This window comes from Clarias gariepinus, chromosome 11 (genome assembly GCF_024256425.1).
Source record: "Clarias gariepinus isolate MV-2021 ecotype Netherlands chromosome 11, CGAR_prim_01v2, whole genome shotgun sequence".
In the NCBI taxonomy this organism is placed as follows: Eukaryota; Metazoa; Chordata; class Actinopteri; order Siluriformes; family Clariidae; genus Clarias; species Clarias gariepinus.
Genome location: NC_071110.1, coordinates 19930897 through 19949611, shown reverse-complemented (window position 1 = coordinate 19949611; position 18715 = coordinate 19930897). Strand labels below are relative to the sequence as shown.

Genomic DNA, 18715 nt, shown 5'->3' with positions numbered 1-18715 from the left:
TCAACCTTGTCTACTCCTAAAAGCAGAAATGGCAAAATACTTATTTTCCAATTTCACACAATCTTCTGCCATGTCAATAGAAATCACCATTGCAAATACAGTAAAAACAACCCCGAAGCAACGATATGTCCATATTCACAACATCTGCAAAAGGTCCCGGAGAAAATAAGCAGAACATTAACTGAATCCAGAATAAACAGTGTTGAGAATAGGTTGAGCCACGAACTCTGGTAAAAGAAAAATGAATAGAAATTGATTTTCAAACCTGTTACCTGTTGTATGAAAAAGCCTTTATTGTGGCTTTTAAATATATATATTTAAAATGAGCACATTAACATTATTGTAAAATTAATGTTAGTTGGAACTTCTAATCGAATGAGATGTACGGTTGGGCTGATTTGGTCCGATGTATTTCAGTGGAGTGTATAAAGGCTTTTTAATCACGTCTAAGCCCAGGTAGGGCTGCAAAACTTCTGGAACATGTACAGTTCCTTCCTAAAACAGAAAAACAGAGAAAATCATAAAGGCTCAATTTAATCGAGTTTTTGAAAAAGTACATTAATGAAACAATGCTATTTGGTAATAATTACAATTATTTACCCAAATAAAGTAATTTATATTAGGCCTAAAAACTCATGCTCGCAGTGAGTTCAGAACATCAATGTGTATGTGGTGCAGTGGTAAAGTGCCCGCCTTATCATCCGGAGATTGCTAGTTCAATTCCTGGGTGATGCTGTAGCCTCCCGCAGACAGGGTCCTAGAGAGAACTAAATTGACCAAGCTTTCACATGGGGGTGGGATGGGAGGCACTTAGCACTCTCATAGCAATTATGACCCAAAAGCTAATGCAAACAGAAGAAGCAGATAGCAATTATGCTACACTGCCCCCAAGGGTGCATTAGCTAGCAGTACGAAAATAATTTCTGATAGTTTTTTGCCCCCCCCCCCCCCGCTGACTGGTAGTAATAGCCTTAATGTGGGAGCCCCCTAGTGACAGGTTGGAATGTGACTAAAATCAGGGGATTGTGACAGACATTATGTATGCTCACTTTTGTTTGATGAGTTTCCAAAAGTGCAATAATGGTGCGTGGAATAGCACAAGCTGTAGCATTCACCTAGAATTAAACAGATATCAAGAATTAATAAAAAAAAAAAAAAACTAGAATGCAAGTGCAGAATTACTAAATTATTTACCATTGTGATACATGAAAACTCATGGCAGAATTCTAAATATAAACTCGGATATTTAACATTAGCTAAATGCTAAGACATAATTAAAACAACAAACACTAGAAAACTTTTAGTGAAAAAGTGGAACTTATTTAGTTTACCCAACAAAACAACAACAAGATGGGTATGAGGAAGATGTGCCAGAAAGGAGATTCTAGGCTTTCCATCAAAGGCACCAAAAAAACACCCAATTTTAGGGGGATATAGTATAAGGGAACACCTTGGCAACGAAAAATGTCAAATGTTCCAGTATTTCTGATCACTTGGGAGAAAAATAGTTAAACCTTGATTTGCGAGCATAATTTGTCCGGGAAGCATGCATGTATATCAAAAGACTCGTAAATCAAAGTAAATTTCCCCATAAGAAATAATAGAAACTCCAATTCCACAACCCAAAATGTTTATATAAAAAAATGATATAACATTTAAAGTAAAAATAAAACAATTTGTAGGGAATATTTGATTTTTAGTGTGTTTCATGATATTCTGTGTGCGTGAGAACAGATAGCGATCTGTTAACCTCGACACAAGCTGCACCTTCAAAAAACACATTATATAATAATTTATGTTAAAGGTCGTAAAATTGTTGAACGCTCGTAAATGCAGTGCTATTACCAAGTTTCTGTTCTTCTTCACCGTATCTTTTATAAACATTCCAGACCAGATGTAAACACTCCTGCACCCACCTTTTTTTTGGTTCTTTGTGTGTGCGCGTACATACATATACATATATATATATATATATATATATATATACACACACACACACACATACATACACACTCCTGTCTTTCACAATAAACTTTGAACAACTCACTGAGCACTGACTTGTGTGTTATATTGAGGGGTTTCCTGGTCAGGCAGGACAAGCAGAATACAGGCTGAGCACTAAGTAGACAAAAGGGTCTCTACCAAAATTCAAGAAATCCTTACACAATTTAACCTGCATTTAACTTTTTACCTTCTGACAGAGCAGTATTTCCATTAGAGTGCGTGCGAAACTGAAGACGAAAAGAGGGAAAGGGCTGTAGAATGACATCCCTCCCTGCTCTCGTCTTGCACAGAAGCTCCCTCAAATAAGAGAGAAGGGAGGCCGACTTTCACACATGCACACACTAACGGAAATACTGCTCTGTAGAGAAACTTCAACAAGGAACCTCTCTAACATGTGTGCGCGCATGTACAGGTATGTGTGTGTACGTTCGTGTGTACGCATGTGTGTATGTGTGTGAGTGTTAACATTTGTGATGTGTATGTGTGTGGAATAGGCTGCAGATGCTAGAAATAAAAAGCATCACACCATAATGTTACTCAATGTGATGTCACTGAACATGTCAATCAATATACTGTAATGGCACTCAATATAATGTCACAAAAAGTTATTAACCACTTTTCAGCACACGTTTAAGGCATCGTCACAACTGACCCATTTGGGATAAAAAAAAATAAAAAAAATAAAAAACGCTCCACAATTTTGCATCCTCAATGTCTTTAGATCACATAGGCCAGTTTGGTGGTGATCATATAAAATCCATTAGGTGCGTTTAGGCAAATGACATAAAATAACTGACTTCCTGTTGAGTTGTATTGTTCGGCTTAATGAGCTCTATATGTACATTGTTTTTCGCGTGTATACATGCAAGTGTGTATAAGCTATGCAGCAAATTCTCGTGTGAGGGCACTGAGGGCCCCAGGCCACGCGACTCTCAGGCATCCTAATGGCAGCAGATTCCAACCTGTCTACCAATTTTCATGAGTTTTTGAGCATGTTAAGTCCCCCAAAAAGCCCAAAATGGTGGAAGAAAAATAATCTTTAGGAAAACAAGAGTGTCCTGCACACCCTATAGTGCTTAGACCCTAATAATCCTTAAGAAAACAAGAGGGTCCTGTGCACCCTATAGTACTTGGGCCCTAATAATACTTAGAAAAAGAACAAGGGGGCCCTGCGCACACTGATGCTTGGGCCTTAATAATCCTTAGGAAAACAAGACGACCTTTTACACACTATGACGACATATGGCTGATGTCTCAGAGCTTGGACCTTAAATTAACCTACACTTTACCTTTAAAAAGAATCCTGACAGAGCAGTGTTTCTGTAAGTGTGTGTTTGTGTAAAGGCGAGTGGGGACGGGGCCTGCTGTGTAGGTCAACTTTTACACACAAACATACTAACAAACACTGCTCTGTTAGGAAACGTCTTTAACTAGGATTCTCTCTAATGACACTTACTTTACACACACGGTCACAATGTTATAACAAACAGTGGACATGCACACGGATGTAGACTGTACGAGTGACGCACGCGCACTAAGACTAACCATGGGAGACGATTACCCATAATCCCGTAGTGTGCGAGAAACAAACCTTTGCCTTAGTTGCGATCATGTACTGCTCGGCATACAAATCGCGTGCGTACTACTTGTATATCAGGACCTCGCTCATTTATTAAGTTGAAATTTATTTAAAATTTTTGCTCGTCCTGCAAAACGTTTCTCACAATCCAAGGTTCCACTGTATATGGGTTCAAACTAAGTGTGCCATACTCCAGGCTGCCTCAAACCCAAATATCTTCAGTGTATAGCAAATAGACTGGACATGTCATTCGAATATATTGGACCTTATATCCTGTTAAACTGCCATTATACATATCCTGTAAATATTTTTAATAATGCTGTGTCGCCACAAAAAAATGTGGCGACACAGCACATCACTACATCACTTTTGTTATTTATTTACATTTTTGGCTAAGTGAGAAAAAATATTTAACTCACTGTGTGTGCATACTTATAACTGCCATCATTTCTCTCATAGAGAATGTTCAGTCGCCGACTCTGGTAGTCAGTGCAGTTAGATGCACTGGAGATCTAAGTAAAGAATAAGAACCATAATTGAAAGAACTTATCTGGGAAAATAAAAACAAAACAGGACATATATGTATTTCTTGGTGTGGTGCCTCACCATAGGAATTATGAATAGGTTTTTATCCACAACTAGCAATAAAATATAAGGTAATGTTCTAACTGCACTTTAAAGTAGAAAGCTTTATGCATGCTCATGTATTTCTAGTTATGTAAAAATAAATAAATAAAGAACACCTTTTCTGCAAAATTCCACAACTAGTAAAACATTGAATGCAAAATAAAACATTGAATGCGATTAGTTTTTTGACCATTTTTAAGTTAACTATAAAAAAAATTTTTTTAATGCAAAATCAATGCAAATCAATTTAAATGAAATTCAAAGCCAATAAACTCAGATTTGAAGCATTATTTAGGAATACTGCTATTGCTCCTACCTCACCATAACTTTCACGGCCTGGCATCCAGGCTTCAATGTCATACTTCCTAAAGGCTGGTGCTCCAAGCTCCTGAGTGGGCATGTCCAAAACTCTGAAGGAAATATATCCGAGATCCATTTAATCAAATGTTCAAATCAGCTTTCTTTTAAAAGTGGCAAACATTTTTGCACATTTGAAAGAGAAGTCTTATGCTTTCAAAATTTAGAAACTCAACTCAATTCAAATTTTGATAAAAAAAAATAAAACAGTTACATTTAATTTATCTTAGGTTCTTCTCTTTTAAATGTAGATTATCACTTTGACTCATTTACCTCTTTAATTGCTAATTTGAACAGACAACATTAATTTTGCCTGGAAACTGGGTATGATCATCTGGCCGCAGTCCCTTAACTCAAAGGATGTAAATTCTAGAAACTTGTTGTGTATGAATTTCCCAGACGATCAGAAATTTCTGATATATTCTTAAACAGTCCCACTTGGCAGCAACAGCTATGCCACAGTTACAGACACAAGATCTCACTTTTTACCCATTTTGGTGTTTAAAATGAATTTTAGCTGTGATTGACGAGTATCTGAATGATGACATGCATTGTTTTGATGCTACATTACTGACCATTTGAATAACTGTATAAATGTGCAGGTGTATGGCAATAATAAAGTAACAGGTTATAGTCACTAAATATACCAATCACAGTACCAATGACCCCGCAAGCTGAACGTTATAAAACTATTTTTCTTTCCTAACTGTACTTATTTTACCTTCATCTCACTAATCAAGTGTTGAGGGAAGAAATTTAAATAGCCGTCGTATCAGAACCATAATAGAAACCCGATTTGTTCTAAATTTCACTGGATGTATAAAAAAAAATAATGTCAATTAATAGATTCAAATAAACATTAACACTTAACATGAACTGTTAACATAACACTGATTAATATTTGTTGCGATAAGACGATAAAAATGGTCAGTTAAATTACTCAATAACCTGAAATGAAGCTTGAGTGAAGAAAATATCTCCTTCTGCAACAACACAAACTCATCTAACAACTGGGAACTCTCGTGACCGGTTTCATCCGCTGTTACACCAAACATCTCCACCTGAAAGATGTAATTACATTAGCCGTTTTTATGAAAATTAAACATTCAATCTTAAAAGAAATATTATGCAAATCAACATGAAATGAATGTTAAGTAGCTCTGTTTTCATTATATATAAAATATAACTGCTATATTAAAAACTATATTACCTTGTTAAAGTGATGAACTCTGTAGAGACCCCAGGCTTCCCTGCCTGTATCAGTTTCTGCTCGGTAACATGTGCTACTGCAGACTGTCCTTCAAAATTAAAGTACAACACGCAATAAGAAGGGCTAATTCAACCAAATTTAAATAATTTAATTTTAAAGGGCACAAGAGAGCACCATGTTTTAAATATACTTTTCTTACCTTACTGGAAGGTCTTTTAAATTCACAGCATGGTCCATAAAGTAACCTTGAAAGGTGCATCAGGAGAACCATATATTATTGTTTTATAGTAATCTAATAGCTTTGTTGTGGTAACAATTCCTTATTCTTTAGAGTGGGGATGCAAGTTACTTGCAACTCAGCGTTTCACTGTATTAAGGTCTACGTGCATGCATGCATTACGTGTTGCAGCTTTTTACCTGCAATGCCGACTTCACCCGTCCCAGCAAGATTAAGGTTAGGAAATCGGCTTGGGTCAAGAGAATAAACCTGGGAGCGGTGAGCATATGGCTGCATCCCACAGCCCTCCTGAGCAAAGAGACATTAATCAAGAGGGTAATTGTAGCTTTAGAAATTTGAAAGGAAAAAAAAAAAAAAAAAAAAAAGTTACTTGTGCAGTACCGATTTCCCCCTACACGCATTTTATCATTAAAAAAAATCTTGAAAAATTTATTGTCCATTTGTGCCAATAATAGGGAGTCATGTGAAATTTGGAACTGCTTTTTGCCAGCAATAATCAATTATGGAGAATTAGGATAATGCTTTTGCATTAATGGACAATAAACATTTTAGAAAAAGTGTGCATTTTGATTCTAAAGCAAATGGCCTATATGGGCAAAATGTTATTACTTCTGTTACTACTGAATGTTACTACATATCTGAGACGGCTCTGATTAGCTTTGTTACATGCTTCCTACATGCAAAATTCATGAAGGTTGTAAACTCCAGTGACATAACATATTGGTTATAATCTATTACTAGATATGAAGGTATTTTAATATTATGCGGAGTTATTTTAAGGGTTATAGCTTAAACGTTTTTTAAAAGTGATACTTACAAATTCAAATTAAACATTAACCTTATGTTGGGTTTCTTGGGCGGGGGGGAATATAATTTTATGTTACACTGTTTTAAATTCCTATTCTGTGCATCTTGTTTAGACATAATACAAACTACAAGATTTGAACATTTACAAAATTAAATGTAGTAAAATAATTAGTTATTTATAAGCTACTTACAAAGACAACTCCTTTCAGTATGTCTGGAACAACCATTGGGATAAACCCCTAAAAAGGTACACAAAATACTTCTGTAGTTCAGCATAAATACTTTTGGAAATTTGCATAAAACTTAATTAGCTCATTCATTATTTATAAAAGTCTATTTAAATGTGAATATTCTGGCAGCAAGCACTTAAAAGGAAACATTAAACTAATTTACATGTGGTTTTTCATACTAAACATGTAGATAGCAAGCAAAAGAATCCACACAAACTAAACCAGTCTCTATAACTCTTATCACTGGACTGCATGCATACATATACACACACACACACACACATACAGGATACATTATAGAAAAACAAAATCATTCCCTTTGTGTATTTATTTACAGCAACTTTTAACATCCGAATGAAAGATATAACACCAACATGACAATTTCTTTTTTTAATAAATAAACCACTCAGAGATCACCTTGATCTTAGCAAGCTCAAGGTTTTCCAAATGAGATGGCCTGTGCCAAGATTTTCATCTGTAACAATGTTCGATACAAAGTCACCCGTGAGTAGGGTTGGGTATCGTTTGGGTTTGTTTCAATAATCGATACGTTTACACCAGTACCGGTGCCAAAACCGATACTTTACAAAAGCTACAAAATGATTGTGGATAACTCAAAAATACATTTTTAATAAATTACAAAAATTAATGCTTAAAATTTAACAATATATTAAAGTATAAAGTCTATATGAATATACAAGTACTGTTGTAGTACTACTAGTACTAGCTGCAAAGCCATAATTATACACATAATCCATGTTACATTAGTTTTTTTACAAATCGTTTGACCATTTGTTAGCATGAATGCAAGATTTGCATTTTGCAATTAACATTACATTAGCCTATGGTGAATTGACACCGGTTTTCGCTACCCAACCCTACCCGTGGGAGGTTCGACTATCACACAAGCATTGAAAGGCACTTTTAAAAACAGCATCTGCAGTGTTTCGGTCACGTCTCCCGAATAAACACCACTCAACTACCACACTGACTGCCGGAAATGGAAGCATGGCATGCATGACATCTGCAATCCCACAGCAGTGTACTGGCTATAGGGCAAGCCCCTTCCTCCAGCTAGAGATCAAAGATTTGAATGTGATATGCAATATTTATGCAATATTTGCCCTCACTTCTTTATAGAAATTGTGTTGAATTTGATGAACCACCTTAAAGTCATTCCACATATTTTTAATAGGGTTTACGTCTGGGTTCTGACTAGGCCACTTTTTTCTACTTCAACCACTGTGTGGTCAGTTTTGCTGTGTGCCACTGTCATATTGGAATGTAAAACCTTTTCTCCATTGGCAACTGTCTGACAGTATTTTATCCCATCAATATTTCTTTTATCCTGACAAATACTACAGGTTCTTATGCAGAGAAAGATGAGATATTATGACCTTTATGCTTTATAGCAGGAATGGTGCTATTTGGGTGGTGAGCTGTATTGGATTTCTACCAGAAATATTGTTGTTTGTTGTGGCCAAATAAGTTAATTTTAGACCCATCTGACCACCTGCGTTTTTTGCAATGCTCAGTCATGACTGCAAGTGGCCATTATTAAGCAGTGAATTTTTTTTCCATTTTTTTGCAACCCTCCCATACAAGGCACAGTTTGAATTGCATAATATGCTTTTTCAAGTCAATGAAAATATATGTGTATACACACAGTATTTTTTTTTTTTCAATTATTTCCTGACATGGTGTTATACCTTTTACTTGGACGTTTAAAGCTTGCACTACATAAATACATGTACACTGGTACTTACACCGTGTTTTTAAGGCAAAATTTCGTATTGCAAAATACTTTTCCCATAGGTTGAACTTCAGTCAAATATCCAAGTAATGCAAAAGTTTATTACAATCTATCCAGCAGTCGATTTAAGACACGATCGCAGTTTGACACATGCACAGTACTCTGTCAAAACTTAAGGTTTATGAGCAGTTTTGTGCCAGATTATAAACCGTAACACTTTGATTTCCTTTATGAAGGATGCAAGAGTCAGGAAAGTGGAGAAGGATTCAGACCTGAAAAGAATGTGGATAATTACTGACTGTGTTTCTGCATGTCAGGTTTTTACCCTTTTTAGGCAAATTTCACAAAAATGCATGTGTCTTAGTGCCGGCTTTTAAGGTCTGTACACTTATTTTCTCTCTTATACAAAAACACACAGAATTGCGCACAGCGCTCACCACGCACTTGGCACATTCTCCTCAGATGCGAGTCCCTTTTCCATTTACTTCACTCTTCGGGCCTCCACATTTCTATTGACCCCGCATTTCACCACAGACTATATAAATTATACACCAGTAGATACCACATAAAATTCTTGTAACCAATTATGTCAAAATATTTATCAGAACTTTTATGTGGCCTAATTTCATGAATTCTGGTTTGATGTGTGCGACACTGCAATTTTATGGTCAAGCCCAAGTAACTTGCAAGTTAGACTTTTATAAGACTATATTACGCATCTAAGCATGATTTATAAAACACACAAACTATAATAAAACCTATTTGTTTGCGTTTTTGCAAACTATTGCATGCTAGAACCCCGAGTACTCAACATTCTAAGCATTCCCTTATCCCACATGCCAGACTTACCCTTTTCTGAAGAAAGTCAAGAGCAAAGTTCTGTAATGCAGTCTGAAGCTGGGCTCCTGCTCCCCTTAAGTAGTATGATCTGTGACCTGAGACGTGAGCAAGTCGTCTGCAAGGTGGGAGGGGAAAATAAAATATATATATAAAAAAAAAAGAACAATAATAAAACTATTTATCCCTTGTTAAAAACAAGCAAGAGTGTGATTTTCAACCAAGATGCAAGATTTTCTCAAATATGTTAAAATTAAGTGTGATGCAGTAAAGTGCTAAATACAAATGTCAGGCTCAAGTCATTCCTTAGACCAATTTCATGCAGTAAAATTTAATTTTCTCATTCACACTTTTAAATCCCATCCACAATTCTCCCATCCACAATGTATGGCTAAGTTTGTAACTATAGATTGAGTTCCATACAAAAACATGAGATGTAATCCCTTTTTTGAATACGACTTGCAAAAATGTGATAATATTGTAGTGTGATAATTATGTCATAAGTGTCATAATATTGCTGACCTGAGTTCTAACCCGAGTCTCTGGCTTAGAATCTTTTTTTTTTTGTTGTTTTTTAAAAAAAAAGAAAAAAACAATACATCATTCATGAATGTACTTTGATAATAATTACACTGAGCCTGATTAACAGTCTATTGTTAAATTAATACTGTATGTATTTAAATTAATACTGTATTAATAAGTATGACACAGAAGCTCCAAAGCTATATCGAGCAGAAAGGGGCCTTTCCAAATGAAGCCTCAATTTGAGGCACGTCAGTATTGGCCTATAACGCCATCTGCTCCAGAAACGCTGTATCATGGCTGACTGTGTGCTCTGACCCCAGTTACGCTGGGATATGCGAAGAAAAAATTTCACTGTGCTGTAATGTACATTTGTCAAAGGCCTAACTTTTGTATGCTGCATTAAATTGGTACACTCCTATAGCAACATCAGCATTCACTACATAAGAGGAAAACTATGATTAACAAATAGAAAGAGATGAAGTAGATACATTACCGTTGCCTTATGATATCCAGATTTTCTCCAATTTCAAGGTGTCCTTGGACTTTGAATTCAAACTCTGTGGTACATACAACACAATATCTTAAGACCTATTTGCTACAATAAATTTTCATGCAAAGGATTTAATAATAATAATAATAAAAAAATAATAGAAATGAGCTGGGAAAAAAATAAAATAAAGAGGGGACGCATTTAAAAGCAAGTAAGGCCATCAATAGTAATTATTTCACTCTTAATTACACTACCCGTAATATTTAGGAACATCTTTAACTTTAATTGCACAAGTTCTTCACATCTAAAGACATTTAATGGAATTAAGATCAGAACGTTTTATCAAGAAATATGGCAATGAAAAAAACCTCAATGTCATAACCTGGACATTTAGTACATTCAGTTTTCAGTGAAGTTCATTTAAGTGCCACATAACACTCTGGAGTAGGGTTAAACTGGACCCATCAAACCACATAACCTTTTTATACCCTCTTTAATCTCTGATAATTAATTGACCTGATCATTCATGATTTTTTTCAACCACATTGCTTCCATTAATTTAATGATTCACCACTATCCTTCTAGGTTGTAATAATGTGTTCTAAACTCAATTCCAGTAACTTCAAATTGCCTTAATTTTGCAATTGCTTTGGGGGCCAATATTTTGACCCTCCGAAATAGTTTTTTTTTATCATCCAATATGATTTTTTAAAATAGAATCAATTGGACACTACTTATTCAATTTCCTAAAAGAATTGGTTCAGCTGAAACAATCAATGAAGTAATTATCTAAGGATCTTTTGCTTTCTATCCACTTTTTTGGCCAGAGGTGTGTATAAGGCAAAAGTTGCTGTGAAAGTTACTGATGTTCCTGTTTACATACACTATTTTAAGACAGATCAAATTTAGTACCAGCTTTATGCCCAACCATTTCAACCACCTTCGCCTGGCTCTCATCTCCAATCGGCTGAAAAATAAAACAAAATAAATAAATAAATAAATTCATAAACAGACCCCCTCCCCCACTAGTGTGTGTAAATTTATTAAGCAAATCTACGATTGACAGTTACTTCCTTTACAATGTTTAAATGGTGCAAAGTCCTAAATAATACATTGCTTTAAACAGCCCAAATTATATATGACAATGATTGTATAGCAATAGCATGGTGATGGTCTTTATTTTAGATCAAAGGTGGGTGTTGTTTTCTAAAAAGTAAATTTCTGCTTTTCAATTGTGGGGACAAGATTGAGCAATAAATTGAAGACCCCAACTCTTTGACAAAATCTGCAAGTGACATTTAACTCTTCATAAAAAAAAAACTCACTTATCTTCTATACCGCTTTATCCTGTATTCAAAGCCGCGGGGACCTGGAGCCTATCCCAGGACACTTAGGGCACGAGGCAGGGTACACCCTGGACATGGTGCCAATCCATTGCAGGGTACGCACACATTCATAAACAAACTAAAAATATAAATTCTATATACAGTGGAACCTCGGATTACGAGTAATGCGGTTTACAAGTGTTCCGCAAGACGAGCAAAGATTTTTAATAAATTTTGACTTAAAAAACAAGCATTGTCTTGGTTTACGAGCACCGAGTATCATGTTTCACGCATGCGCTTCTTGTTTTGACGCCGAGCGTCACATGATCACAACTGAGCCAACAGTTTTACTTTCTCTTGCGCTGTGGAATCATCTCCCCTGCCGGGCCTTAGTGTTCGTCTCTTATTGGTATAATCAATAAGTACTGTTTACTATAACACTGTGACCCAGTGTGTGTGTAAAAAATTTTATTTTGTGTTCGGAAGCGCGTGTACTGTTTCTTATAACACGTGTGCGTGCGCACGTGCGAGTAAAGCTAAAGAAATTCTCAAAACAGAGGTTCAAAATAAATTTATCCTCATCGCGATGTGCGCGTGTGCACACGAGTGTGTGTGTGCGCGTGTGTGTGTGTGTGTGAGAAACCCCTATTCACAAACACACTCACAGAAATTAAGGCAAGAGAGACACACTTTGCTCTCCGAAGAAATACTGCTCTGTCACAAATCTTTTCAGAGGTAAGGTGCTGGTTCATTTGTTTGTTTGCTTGACTTTACATCAGTGATTCTGTTAGTCTGCGCTCACACGAGTGTCATTAGCGATATTTATTGCAAATTTTCAGATAAAACAGTGTAGCGGGAGAGAGATGTTAATTTATGACCGCTGTTTACAGAAGTGTAGTCCAGTGCGGGAGATGCATTGTGGGTAAACGCGATGGATGTGTGTGAACGCGAATGCGAGATGTAAGCTAGGATGCAGAGCGTGAGTTTTGTTTTTCAGTAGTTTTTTTTTGTTAGATTTAAGTGCAGGATCCACCCGAAAGTTTGTACTATAACCTGACAATGCAGAAAATAAAAGAATGGGGGCATCGACCAGTTTGTCCATCTTATCATTACACGAGCATGAAGTAACCGGCTGTTACGCTGTCGCAAGCAACATAAAAAAATAAAAAATTAAAAAAAAAAAAGAGAGAAGCTTTAATAATTTAGAAGAGAACAACAGTCTTTCCGTTAATGTGTGTGTGAGTGTGTTTAAACGAAAAAGTTTTAATGTGCAAGATGAGGAGGGGGAGACAGGAGGGGATGAAAGCAAGAGTCTCCACTTACTCTAGCCTCACACACACACACATACACAGCACCTGTGTGCCCAAACAGAAACACTTTTCTGCCGGGATTTATTTTTAACCTTTCTGAAAGGTAAAGTGCAGGTTCATTTGTTTTATTTTTACTTAATATTTCGTATTAATTATTTTTATGGTTTTTTTGGGAGGGGGGGGCTGTGGAACGAATAATTTAAGTTTCCATTCATTCTTGTGGGAAAATTAAATTAGGCTTACGTGTGTTTTGGAATACGAGCCCACTGTACTGGTAAATGCCCTTTCCTGAAAATAACTTCCACAGCAAAAGAGGTGAATAGTTATTTAATCATACTGTAATTTTAAATTTGGGTACAATTGTGTTACTGGGTATATTGTAGGCGTAGTCTTTAAATCATGTTGGTGATATCCGTTTGTGTATTGTATGTGCATACTCTTACAAGTGAACATGTGCCTGTGCTACATTCAAACACATATAGAAATTTAATTCTCATAAAAAATTAAGTGATTCTGATTAAATAGAAGCTACCCAAGTTGAAATTAAGTAAATACTTGCATACTTTAAATACTGCATTTCTAACCTTGTTTTACATTATATCTATACATACAAAGTAAATATAAAGTCTAAAACAGAAACTGTGTACTCATTTTCTTATGGACTGCATGTCCACTATAAACTCTGCCACCATCATTAAATTTGCTGACAACACGGTTGTTGTGGGCCTGATACTCAACAACAATGAGAAGACCTACTTGGAGGAGATTAAAAACCTAGAGAACTGGTGCCAGACAAACAACCCTCTTGTGAACAGCAGCAAGACAAAGCAGTCGACTTTATAAAGAAGCCACCCCAGTGAAGAGAGTGGACATCTTACGATACCCGTGTTGCCCTGTCACATCAATACACGGTGAAGAAGGCCTGGCAGCATTTCTACCATCTTAGACTTTTAAACTTTAGACTGTCCTAAAAGGTGATGGGGATTTTTTACCAATTAGAGCGCCTTGATGGGAAACATCACAACCTGGTGTGGGAACAGCACCATGCAGGACAGACAAGCTCTACAAAAGGTTAGAGCAAACAGCAAAATGAACTGTTAACCTAAATAGTAAGCTTTGTAGGCAAGCATCAGTTTTTGATGCAGGCAGCTGCAGGAAGCTACAGAAAGCTAGTAGAGGGAGCAGAGAAATGGGTGTGAGTGTGAGAAAACTTAAAAAGGTTAAAAAGAAACTGTAGCTACAATCTGGATCAGCTGCAGAGAATGAATGGTGTACAGAGGCAGATCTGCCAGGAGTTTATTAAAGTAGTCCAGTCTTTTATAATGATGAACTGAAGAAGCGTCTGAGTGGCCTGTGTGGAAGGAAATTGACGAATATTTCTAATGTTACAAAAAAAGAAAATCGAAAAAGGGCAAGTAAGTTTATCAACATGAGAAATGAAAATGAGAAAAGGAAAATGATAGTTGACTGTCCAGAGTGACTTCAAGGTTGTGGGCAGGGACTGAAGGAGTCATATATGAAGATGCCCAATACTTGTGGCCCTGCCAGTTAAGACTATGCATGGAACAGATGGGGGATCACCTCCATGCCACCTCATATGACCGATCTAGGTAGAAAGCAAACCATTGCCATACCATGACACAGATTTCAAAGACTGCAAGGACAGACTATAGAATCTTGTGGTATACCATTTAAAATGCTGCTGAGAGGTCTAGAAGCTTGAGGACAGATGACAGCTTAACCAATCTATCAGCATGGAGCTTCTCAGGAAAACAGAAGGACAGTGGATTGGAATCCAGATTGTTTTGGGTGATTAAGGTTGTTAGAGAGCAAAAAGAAGAGAGATACGGGCCAATAGTTACTGATGTCTGCTGGACCTAAAAGGGTTTGTTTAGGATGGGAGCAATGCCTTTTTAAACGCAGAAGCAACATAACCAGATGATATGGAAAGGTCGACAATGGTTGCAATGAAGGAATGGGCTTGTGAGACGGCCTAGGGCATTTTGTTAGGTCCAGTCCAGCACTGGACTATATCTAATAAACAGGTGGTAGGAAGGAGTCATCAGCTGGATGATGAAAGTCATCAGCTCTCAGAGAGAATAGAGCAGGAACCGGTGGGTTGTGTAACAAAAAGAAAACATTGTGCAGCTTGCAAGAATCACATGCAGAAGCTTCCAGTTTTTCCCTGTAGAAGGCAGTTTTAGCAGAAGTCACCTCACATAAAAATTTTGACAGAAGAGCATGATAGCAGACAAGATCTGCAACTACACTGTAATTCTTGGTTCTCTTTAATTACTGTGTAGTACATCTTATAGCCAAGGATCGGAACAAGACATTTTCCTTAATTTAGAAGAGTCTGGCAATAGGATGTCCATGGATGAGGAAGGGAGAGAGAAATTTTAATGCTTGGTTTTAGGCTAAATTGAAAGGGTGAAAGTGAAGAGTACCAGTTAATCATATATTCCCTGTGTTCTTATAACATTTTATTTTTAATTTTCTATTTAACGAATTCAGCTTTACTTTAATGTGGATTTGATTTAACTACCCTACCCTTTATTTTTCTGGTCCCTAGCAGTGGTGTATGAATTCCAGTGTATGGTTGTGTTTGTGATTTGAATTCTGCCCTTTTATTGACAAAAGTAATTAAACACCTACCACATCTGGATGTGTTCTGTTGGGGAGTCTCAGTGCACGACAATAATATTCCTCCTCCAAGAAACTCTGTTGTGAGTACAACTTATTCAACTTCACTCTGATATTTTTGCCTTCTTCTCTTAAAGACTTATATGCCATAAGCTGGGAAATAGAAGATGGAGAGAATTAGTAAATTAAACAAACTCTAAACCTCTTTTATTAAACATTTTGTTTGTTTTGTTAAAACCACTAACAAACGCAAATACACTGGCCGGTAAAAAAATTAAATTGTCAGACCACCTTTTGCTTTGATTATGTCATTTTTTGCACACATTTTTGATAAGCATATGCAATGTCACAATATTTATTTCTGTCCAGAGTCACATTAATTTCTTTCCAAGATGACAGAAGAGTTGGACTGCTGCAGAAAGTCTTCTCCAGCTAATCCCAAAGATTTAAATGGGATTACTCTCCGTCAGCCAATCCATGTGTAAAAATTATGTCTTATGCTCCCTGAACCACTCTCTTGTGATTTGACAACCCTGACATTAACATCTAGGAATCTGTACCCAACAAAACCATTGGGGATTCAACAAATCCATAGAAGGGAAAACCCGGTCTTTTGGTAGTCAGATGGCCTCATTTTTTGAGCATATAATGTTGCTGAAACTAGATCTAACCAAGAGAAGCAACCCTAGATCATAAACCTTGACTAAAAGGCTTGTGAAGTAGGCACTAGGCATGATGAGAAGCAGATAAAGTGATCCATCCCTCTTACCTTAATGTTTCCATCACACTGGAACAGGGTAAATCTTGACTCATCAACCCTTGTCATCATCCGACATGACCTTTTTCCAATGCTCCACAGTCTATTCTTTATGCCCCCCAGCAAACTGAATCTTTCTTTCATACCACTTACTGATAACTGGTTTTCTAAAGGATACACATCTGTTTAAGCCAGATCCCTTCAGTTCTCTTTGCACTGTGCATGTGGAAATGCTATAACTTTTATTATTAATCATAGCCGTAAATTCTAGAGTTGTTGTATTATAATCTGATTTTACCAAACTTTTAGGTGATCAGTTTCTTATGACCACATTACTTCCTTGAAGATAAGGGTTCACTACCATCCTTCCAGGTTTTAATAATGTGTTTTATATTTCTTAGCCCACATGCTTAGTATTTTTACCAGTCTCCTTAGTTGTTTTCTGTTCTTGATGCAGGACAATACTTTGACCCTTCTGAAACAGAGTAACTTCTTTGGCACAAACACAGGATAAGTCTACTGACATTGTGGTTTAAGAAATGAGAACCTACTTACTGCACCAATTAATGTTGAATAACTTGTTGCTAGCTGAACCATATTTAACACTGTAGTAATTATCTAGTGGATAATTTAACCTATAATTTATTTGCTAAACCCTGGTGGCGAATTTATATTTTGCTAAGTGTGATTACAAATCAAATTCCCACAACTTTTAAAACTCAACCTCAAGATTAGGTTCGTAGACCTAAATGCATATGACAGTTCACAAATTATCCTGCAATATTTAATAATTATCTAATCATTTAGAGGTTGCTGTAAATAGAATTAATCTATTCCACTATTTTTTTTTTCTGGGAAAAAAAAGCTAACTCTGTTGTCACATATAGTATATAACAAAGAATATTGTGATTAAGACAGAACTTACCCCAGAAAGGTCTTTTTGTTCTTGCTGCTCCTGTTGACAAAGAAAGATTTGCATTAAATCGCACATGTACTGTAGTCTATGAATCAGGAAATGTTGAATGGCTTCATTAGCTTCTTAATTGCATATCCAGTACAGGGTTCAGAATCAGAGAAGTGCACTTGACCTTTAATAAACTTTACAGACAACAGATGCTAAATTTCATTACAAAAAATATATAGAAACAAGAGCTGCCCATTCCAGGAGACTTTGGTTAGGCACGCACGCTTATACATACAATACATACATGCACAAACAAATTACAGGCAATTTGCAAACGACAATTAGCCTACTCTGAATGTCTTTGAACTGAGGAAACACAAAGGAAAACTTTAATATCATGTTGGTCTTAAAAAAAATGGAATAAGCCAAAAGCTACAACTAAAACTGACCACAAGAATCCGGACTTGGCCACTGATGATTTTCTTACGCTCCGTCAACTCGTTTATTTCTCTTTGCACCTCCTGCACTCGTTTCCACGTTGATATCTAAAAATCAATAAAAACCTGATAGCTTGTTTTAATGAACGCAAATGAATTATCATCCAAAGGTTGTGCAATGTGAAAGGTTTAGCATATGACACGAAACTAAACCTTACAATAGCTTGGACATCAACTGCCCCTAAATCTCCTTTCCTGTTCACCAACTCAGTAATGACTTGGTCGGGGTGTTCACAGATTCTCAGCATGTCCAGATCAGGTTTATCGCTGTAGCCCTCCTTAATATGCTCAAAAAGGCTGCTCCTGCTCTGGGCACCGCCAGAGGCACACAAGGTGAAAGTCCGTCGCGGTGAGTTCCACATATATCGTTTCACTGTTGACGTGGGGAAAAAAAACGAACGAAATCGTAAGACAGTTCCTATAAAACACGCCATTTTATTCTCCACCTCTACCCTCTTCTTCGTCTTTTTTATTTTTTGAATTTTTATTTTTGTCGGTTGGCAGCCAGTTTGTAAGTACTTTACCGCCACCTAGTGAATTGGAGTGCAGAACGGTAGGTTGACAGAAAAAAACAATGCTCTTGGATAGTCCAGTCTTTGACAGTCCAGTTTCCTCAATTTCC

General features: G+C 36.5%; 1 protein-coding gene across 3 annotated transcripts; it reads right to left on the bottom strand.

The window, feature by feature from the left end:
- Nucleotides 1–268: 268 nt before the first annotated feature.
- On the bottom strand, nt 269–18545 carry sars2 (seryl-tRNA synthetase 2, mitochondrial). 3 transcript variants are annotated; one of them, XM_053507341.1, is made up of 16 exons: nt 18252–18545; nt 18046–18141; nt 17618–17647; nt 15948–16088; nt 11570–11624; nt 10661–10724; nt 9655–9760; nt 7014–7061; nt 6195–6303; nt 5977–6022; nt 5778–5865; nt 5516–5628; nt 4527–4620; nt 4003–4095; nt 1050–1115; nt 269–495 (listed from the first exon to the last, which is right to left on the bottom strand). In XM_053507341.1, exons 1-16 carry the CDS (start codon nt 18525–18527, stop codon nt 355–357), a joined length of 1566 nt encoding a protein of 521 aa, XP_053363316.1. In that variant the 5' UTR covers nt 18528–18545; the 3' UTR covers nt 269–354. The 3 variants fall into 3 exon arrangements, with proteins under 3 accessions (XP_053363316.1, XP_053363318.1, XP_053363317.1); XM_053507343.1 differs by lacking the exons at nt 17618–17647; nt 18046–18141; nt 18252–18545 and adding exons at nt 16705–16859; nt 16991–17605; XM_053507342.1 differs by lacking the exons at nt 17618–17647; nt 18046–18141; nt 18252–18545 and adding an exon at nt 16705–17605.
- Between the last annotated feature and the right edge of the window lie 170 nt (nt 18546–18715).

Coding starts and splice junctions, on each gene's coding strand:
- sars2 (XM_053507341.1), bottom strand. CDS start 18,527: ATGGCGTGTTTTATAGGAACTGTCTTACGATTTCGTTCGTTTTTTTTC. Junction 5,866..5,976: donor TTAAAAGACCTTCCAGTAAG/GTAAGAAAAGTA, acceptor TTAATTTTGAAG/GACAGTCTGCAGTAGCACAT. Junction 1,116..4,002: donor GTTATAAGTATGCACACACA/GTGAGTTAAATA, acceptor GTTTAATTCTAG/GTGAATGCTACAGCTTGTGC.